The sequence below is a fragment of the Ranitomeya variabilis genome, chromosome 3 (assembly GCF_051348905.1).
Source record: "Ranitomeya variabilis isolate aRanVar5 chromosome 3, aRanVar5.hap1, whole genome shotgun sequence".
Classification (NCBI taxonomy): domain Eukaryota; kingdom Metazoa; phylum Chordata; class Amphibia; order Anura; family Dendrobatidae; genus Ranitomeya; species Ranitomeya variabilis.
In genome coordinates this window covers 99,292,098-99,299,532 of record NC_135234.1, presented here as the reverse complement: position 1 = coordinate 99,299,532, position 7,435 = coordinate 99,292,098, and the positions used below count along the sequence as shown (strand labels likewise).

At 45.6% G+C, this 7,435-nt stretch overlaps 1 protein-coding gene across 1 annotated transcript; it reads left to right on the top strand.

Annotated features, from left to right (window-relative positions):
• Window positions 1-572: 572 nt before the first annotated feature.
• Window positions 573-5,565, top strand: TMEM97 (transmembrane protein 97). Its single transcript, XM_077294418.1, has 3 exons — window positions 573-774; window positions 2,895-3,039; window positions 3,872-5,565. The coding sequence occupies exons 1-3, from the start codon at window positions 655-657 to the stop codon at window positions 4,120-4,122; spliced, it is 516 nt and encodes a 171-aa protein (XP_077150533.1). The 5' UTR covers window positions 573-654; the 3' UTR covers window positions 4,123-5,565.
• The last annotated feature ends 1,870 nt before the right edge of the window (window positions 5,566-7,435 follow it).

Below are 7,435 nucleotides of genomic sequence, written 5' to 3'. Positions count from 1 at the left end.
CTGGTTAGTGGGGAGGTGATATCTGGTCCAGAGATGTAGATCTGTGTGTCATCAGCATAGAGGTGATACTGAAAGCCATGAGATTCTATGAGCTGTCCCAGGCCAAAGGTGTAAATGGAGAAGAGCAGGGGCCCAAGGACTGAACCTTGTGGGACTCCGACAGATAGGGGGCGAGGTGAGGAGGTGGTGTGTGAGTGGGAGACGCTGAATGTCCGGTCTGTTAGGTATGATGAGATCCAGGATAGGGCCAAGTCTGTGATGCCAAGATGTTATGGGGCAGCATTGTGATGGCACTGCTATGGGGCAGTCTGGTGCATTGTGGGGGCACTGTTATGTTATGGGGCACTGGTGTGAGGGGCATTGTTATGGGGGCGCTCTGGTAATGTGGGGGCACTGGTATGTTATGGGACCCTTGTGTTGTGGGGGCATTGGTAAGGGCCCACTCTGGCATTGTGGGGCCACTGGCATGTTATGGGGGCTATGTAATGTATCACGTTACCTTTAAGAACCGCACATGTTGGTTTCTCCTCCCACTGTCGTGTATGACGAACTGTGCTGTGATTGGCCGGCTAGTGGCAGTAGGCGGAGCCCGCAGTGTGGTGTGCGCGGTGACAGCTCTGCCTGCCGTCTGCTCGGCGCTGCTCCCCGGACACCATGGCCTCCGTCACCCGCCTGCTGGAGCTGCTGTTCTTCTTCTACTTCTTCTCCCACATCCCCATCACCCTGTTAGTGGACCTGCAGCCCATCCTGCCCCCCGGCTGGTACCCGCAGCAGGTGAGTGTCCGGGCGGGGCGGATTGTGCGGCTCATCCCCTAGTGCACCAGGGGCCACACACTCACAATGAAAGGGGAAACCTGACTGACTGCTAGGGGCAACTGCTCCATTATGGCGGCGCTTGGTGCATAATATCTCCGGATGACCAGTGCTGCCATTGTTCTGGTCTTGTGTGTGGTGAGTGGAGTCACATTTACACTGCAGCAATGGGGGCAGTGACTGGAGAACGCACCAACAATGAAGGGTTAACGGCGCAGCTCCTCGCCTACAGTGCAGGGTTAATGGCACAGCAGCAGCCAAGGAAGAGTTAATGGAGCAGCAGCAGCTTTTTGCCTACAATGGAGGGTTGTAGTAAAAGTGAAATTCACCGCACTCTCTATAGGTTTCTTATGCAAAGTCTGGTATAAATGTATTATACATAAACTGGGAGCGTAACAGAATATTACAGCATCTGCGATATTTTTCATGTATACAACGTTTCGGCTCAACCAGAGCCTTTGTCACGTAATCGCTGCAAAAAACCAGAAAAGAAAACACGCAAAATACAATGACTAAAAAATAATAATAAAGGAACACATGTCCGAGGTGTCAAACAGCGGATCATCCTAATCAAGAGACAAAAAAAGCAGCTCGTCTACCAATGGCGGTAACGTGAATGAACGTCAGTGGAAGTGATGAGAGTAAAATGTACGAATCGTCAGAGAACGAACATGTGGATCTAGCGCAATGATCCTGAGTGCCCTGTGGGGAGGAATAATAAAGCGAGTGACGTATGAAGATACAGTGTGACAAGTGTATACAACCTGAGAGAGAAAGTAAGTTCTAAAGGCTGGATCAGTATATAACATAACAAAAAATCACAAAATCAAAGCAACAAAAAACTAACAATCAGGGCTATCCCCTACAATGAAGGGTTAACAGCACAGCAGCGGCTCCTCACTTCCTTGGGGGGATTCACATGGGTCCTGCACTATTTGGTGGGCGCTACGTCACATGACTGGGTCAGAGCACGTGGAGGTCCGCAGGTCTGACCCCAGTTCTTCACAATTGCCCCATATTCTGAGCCGGACACCCCGGGACTCGCTGGGCCGTTCTGCAGTTCTCCATGTGCCGCGTATGATCCGAGGAGCTCGCACGTGTATGGAGCGCGCCCTGTACGTGTCTTGTGGAAGAAGCCGGGTGCGATCTCTGCAGGCCGCTCAGTGCACACGTAGATGGAACCTCTGCAGATTTTTCTGCACCTGTTTTGAGAAATCCGCAGGTAAATAGCACTGGGTTTTACCTGCGGATTTTTTGCGGTTTTAGTGTGGATTCCACCTGCGGTTTTACACCTGCGGATTCCTATTATGGAGCAGGTGTAAACCGCTGCGGAATCCGCACAAAGAATTGACATGCTGCAGAATGTAAACCGCTGCGTTTTTTTCTGTAGCATGTGCACTGCGGATTTTGTTTAAACTCATGGAAAACAGCTGCGAATCCGCAGCGTCAAAACCGCTGCGGATCCACAGCAAAATCTGCAATGTGTGCACATACCCTTTAAGGGAACATCCAGCCTTTGGAATTTGATTGCTCATTCAGTGTTCTATAGTTGGGGGTCCGGCTATCAGTACCACCACTGATCAGCTTTCAGATAAGGCTGCGGCGCCCGATTACAGCAACTTGCCGGCTGGCTGGTACTTTTCTCATTGTTTTCTTATTCACTTCAATGGAACAGCGCTGCAATATCTAGGGTATCTAGCACAAAAAAATCATGGACCAGTCAAGTACGAGTGAGTATGCAACCTGCTGTAGACTGTGAGCACCGCAGCCTCATCATCAGCTTGTGGGGGTGGCACCAATACTCGGACCCTCACCAATCTACCGTAATTATAAAAAGCTCCAGCATGTGAGAGTCTTTCATCAGTGGGGGGCCGGGTGCTGAGACCTTCACTGATATGAATCTATCTATCTAGGGACATTGCAATTACCCAGGTGATTTGTCACCTTAATTTCAGCAATCAATGAGGGTCTCAGCAGCCCGGACCCTCACTGGTCAAAGCTTGTGACATTTCATAATGTTCAGAATCTACAGGCATGATTTGTTAATATTAATATTTTTTGTGCAACTTTCTGTTTTTCAGCTGCTTGATGTGATGAAATGGTACACTGTCACCTTTAAAGACCACCTGATGATGAACCCCCCTCCATGGTTTAAGAGCTTTGTATATTGTGAAGCCATCTTGCAGCTTCCATTCTTCCCTGTGGCTGCATATGCTTTCTTGAAAGGTGGGTATAATCCGGTCACTTAATGTCCTGAAGTTATCCTAAGACGATGCTCGCCTATGGTGGAAACGATTCCTATTCTGTGCCTTGATGCGGCCAAAATTTAGAGCAATACGTGTGCTGTGGAAATAATCTGTGCAGAATAATGACGGTACCGCAGATGTAATCTGCAGCATTCCTAGTATTCATGCAGATTCCCTGCAGAGAAGTCACATTTTCACTAGAGTAATACCCATACAATAAGCTGCAGATCTCGGCTTTTCATGTGAATATACCCCTACAAATCTAAAAGGCGTTGTTCGGGATTCGAGAACTCATGGCTACTTTCTTCCAGAAACAACACTATAGGTGTCTGCAGATCAACTTCATAAAAGTAAATGTCTTGGGGGGGGTTTATTCTTAGTCATGTACCACCCTTTAAGGGGTTTCTCAGGATTAAACTGTGGATTTAGAATGATTTACATGGAAACTTGTCAGTCAGTTCGCGCTGCCCAGACCCACGATCAGCATGAATCCGAATCTGGCTGCTCAATTGTGGGATATTTTACTCTGAGATTCCCCAATATTCCAGAGAAAATGGGTGAGTATTGTTTATATATTCTTGTTTTATACCATCTTTATATAAAACATTAAATGAGTTGGATAGCCCCCGTAATATCTCAGGGTTTAGTCCCTGCCTTGCTTTCCTTTGGTTAGTTCTGGGAATGCTGTTTCTTCTCTGCTCCTTGGACGTTGGGCCGTCAGTAATCACGTTCGGCCTTTGAACTGATAACCGTGAGTATTACAAGCTTTTATCAGTGAAGACTAATTCTATTTCTGCTGCTTCCATATTCAGGGGGATGTCGCTGGATCCGAATTCCTGCCATTGTCTACTCATCCCATGTAGCTACTACAGTTTTGCCCATTCTTGCACATCTTCTTTATGGTGACTTCCCAAAAACTAGCCAAGTAGATTCTCCAAGCCAGCAGGAACGTCTAACCCTGGTATCCATTTACTCCCCATACCTGGTGATCCCGCTGCTCATCCTGCTCACCATGTTGTTCAGTCCTCGATACTCTAAAGAAGAAAAGCGGAAGAGAAAGTAAAGACAATGGAAGACGGGAAGCTAAAGCGTCTTAATACAACCTAATGTTGGAGAATTATGGACGGTGATGCTCCTAAATGAAATCACTTTTACTGTTTTTAATTTTTTCTTCTTTTTAGTTGCACTAACATCTGGTGTTCACCTATGTAAAATAAGAAAAATTTCACGAGTTGTCCTACTATACAGGTGAATGTTCATAGATACAATTCTCTATTAGAACAAAGCATGGAAATCTTTTTCTAATCAAGGTCGTTAATGACATTTTCTCTGCTTTGTTCTGATGCTGTCCTAGTCTTGGCTATCTAAAATCATGGCTGTTGGCCGTATGTTAGTGTGCGATCGAGTATAACAATATGAATAATGGAAAATTGTCTTTTGATCGCCATTTTTAAGTTTTGTCTGTGCCAAAGTCTTATTGCAATATGATAACGGGTGAAGGACAAAGATAACGGGTAAAGTTATCTCTGATAATTAATGATTGTTCAGTTACATGACCATGTTCTTATCTATTAGGCCTTGTTTACACAACTAATCTGAGTCCAAAAAAAGGGAAAAGATTGCAATGGATGAAGCAAGAGAAACTGAGATTTCCATTTTTATGGCCGCATCCCGTCTGCATGGTCTCTGTAATGTTCCGAAACCTTTGTGGACACTGGTGCAAAATTTTAGGGAACAAGACATGCAGTTGCTGTATCTGAAAATGTTTGCTGTAAGAAAAAGCTGGGAGACTTCTGATTGGCTGAAAGGACTGAACCACTAAAGCCCCCCATACACATTTGATGGCCACTGGCAGTGGCTTATCTTTGAGGCTACTTTCACATAGCTTTTGGTCCCCATTTAGTGGCTGCGTTGGGACTTACGGCTGAAGCCCCCCTCCTCAAAAAAACCCCCAAAAACACAGGATATGGGCGTATGCGCTAATGGTGCCATTGACTTTAATGATTCAGACAGTCAGTGTGCTCTTTTGTACATCCATTTTTTGGCCGAATACACCATGTTGTCTACAGCAAGGATACTAGATCTTCCTGCCCACCTAGGTGTGTATGGCCGAAAATTATGCACTCCGTCTGCATCATTAAAGTCAATGGCCCCATTAGCACATACGCCCAAATCCTGTTTTGCAGGTTTCAGACATAAGCTATGTGGACAAGCCCATGGTGCTGTATGGGGAGCCTGTCATGTCCACAATTTACTGGGATGACCGGTCTGCAGAATTCAGTGCCCATGTGAACTTGGGCCTAATAGGATGAGCTATAGACCCTTAATTTGTGCTTTTCATTCCAGACATTGGCAGACCACATGTTTAGGGGAGATCTGTAGAACACTAGCAAGTGACAATTTCCTATATTACGAAATCTTTTCAAAAAGACTGAAAATTGTATGTGATTACTTTGTTTTGCTCTACTATGTACCGTATGTTTTGGACTCCAGATTAGTAAACTTTTTAATTTTTTTTTATATATATATATATTTACAAATATTGGGGAAAAAAATCACTTACTCTTTCATACAGTTTACTAAATAAATGTATTTTTCAAATATTTTATCATGTAGTTCTTGAAAGTTACGGTCCCTTGTATTTGGTCAGCAGGATTCATATCTGCCCATATTCTTTTTCAGTAGATCATCAAGATCAGCCAGTAAATATTATTTGGGCGCCTGGAGCCAAGAGGGCCACGGTTTGTAGAGGTGGGTTTATACCACCTGACTTACATCAGTAAATGACTGCTGAGCAGCTGCTTGTTTGCTTACCGACAGTTGTTTAATGGCTTGTGTAAACAGGCTGAGCGTATTTAATCTGCGCAGAAGAATCACTAATACATTGTCATGTGCAGATAGGCTGCCATTGTTCTCTACAGTGCTGCATCCTTATTACAGAGGACAATGTGCAGCTGAGAATATCGATACGCTGCCTCCATATTACAGAGCACAATGTGCTGCTGAGAATAGCGATGTGCTGCCTCCTCCTTATTACAGAGGACAATGTGCTGCTGAGAATAGCGATGTGCTGCCTCCTCCTTATTACAGAGGACAATGTGCTGCTGAGAATAGCGATGTGCTGCCTCCTTATTACAGAGGACAATGTGCTGCTGAGAATAGCGATGTGCTGCCTCCTTATTACAGAGGACAATGTGCTGCTGAGAATAGCGATGTGCTGCCTCCTTATTACAGAGGCCAATTTGCTGCTGAGAATAGCGATATGCTGCCTCCTTATTACAGAGGACAATGTGCTGCTGAGAATAGCGATATGCTGCCTCCTTATCACAGAGGTCAATGTGCTGCTGAGAATAGCGATGTGCTGCCTCCTCCTTATTACAGAGGACAATGTGCTGCTGAGAATAGCGATGTGCTGCCTCCTTATTACAGAGGACAATGTGCTGCTGAGAATAGCGATGTGCTTCCTCCTTATTACAGAGGACAATGTGCTGCTGAGAATAGCGATGTGCTGCCTCCTTATTACAGAGGCCAATGTGCTGCTGAGAATAGCGATATGCTGCCTCCTTATTACAGAGGACAATGTGCTGCTGAGAATAGCGATACGCTGCCTCCTTATTACAGAGGACAATGTGCTGCTGAGAATAGCGATACACCGCCTCCTTATTAGAGGACAATGTGCTGCTGAGTACAGCGATACGCCGCCTCCTTATTACAGAGGACAATGTGCTGCTGAGAATAGCGATACGCCACCTCCTTATTACAGAGGACAATGTGCTGCTGAGTACAGCGATATGCCGCCTCCTTATCACAGAGGACAATGTGCTGCTGAGAATAGTAATACGCCGCCTCATTACAGAGGACAATGTGCTGCTGAGAATAGCGATATGCCACCTCCTTATCACAGAGAACAATGTGCTGCTGAGAATAGCGATACGCCGCCTCCTTATCAGAGGACAATGTGCTGCTGAGAATAGCAATACGCCACCTCCTTATCACAGAGGACAATGTGCTGCTGAGAATAGCGATACGCCGCCTCCTTATTACAGAGGACAATGTGCTGCTGAGAATAGCAATACGCCGCCTCATTACAGAGGACAATGTGCTGCTGAGAATAGCGATATGCTGCCTCATAACAGGACAATGTGCTGCTGAGAATGGCGATATTTTAAAGAGATTCTGTCAGCACAGAATGACTGTTCAAATCAGGTACAGGCGCTCGGTGCTTCACAGCAGGGCCAAATATTTACATACACCTTCCTACCTGCTTGTTTTCCATCCATCTTCACCTTTCTTTGGTCCTATGAAGCCAGAGCGGTCAATAAAAGAAAAGCGGGAGAAAACAGCAATCGATCCCATATGGATTCCACCCCCAGAAA

What these genes read in the sequence shown, in the direction of transcription:
- TMEM97 (XM_077294418.1), top strand. Translation starts at nt 655, where the DNA reads ATGGCCTCCGTCACCCGCCTGCTGGAGCTGCTGTTCTTCTTCTACTTC. An exon ending in CCGGCTGGTACCCGCAGCAG is followed by an intron (nt 775 to 2,894) that starts GTGAGTGTCCGG and finishes TCTGTTTTTCAG; the next exon opens with CTGCTTGATGTGATGAAATG. An exon ending in TGCATATGCTTTCTTGAAAG is followed by an intron (nt 3,040 to 3,871) that starts GTGGGTATAATC and finishes TTCCATATTCAG; the next exon opens with GGGGATGTCGCTGGATCCGA.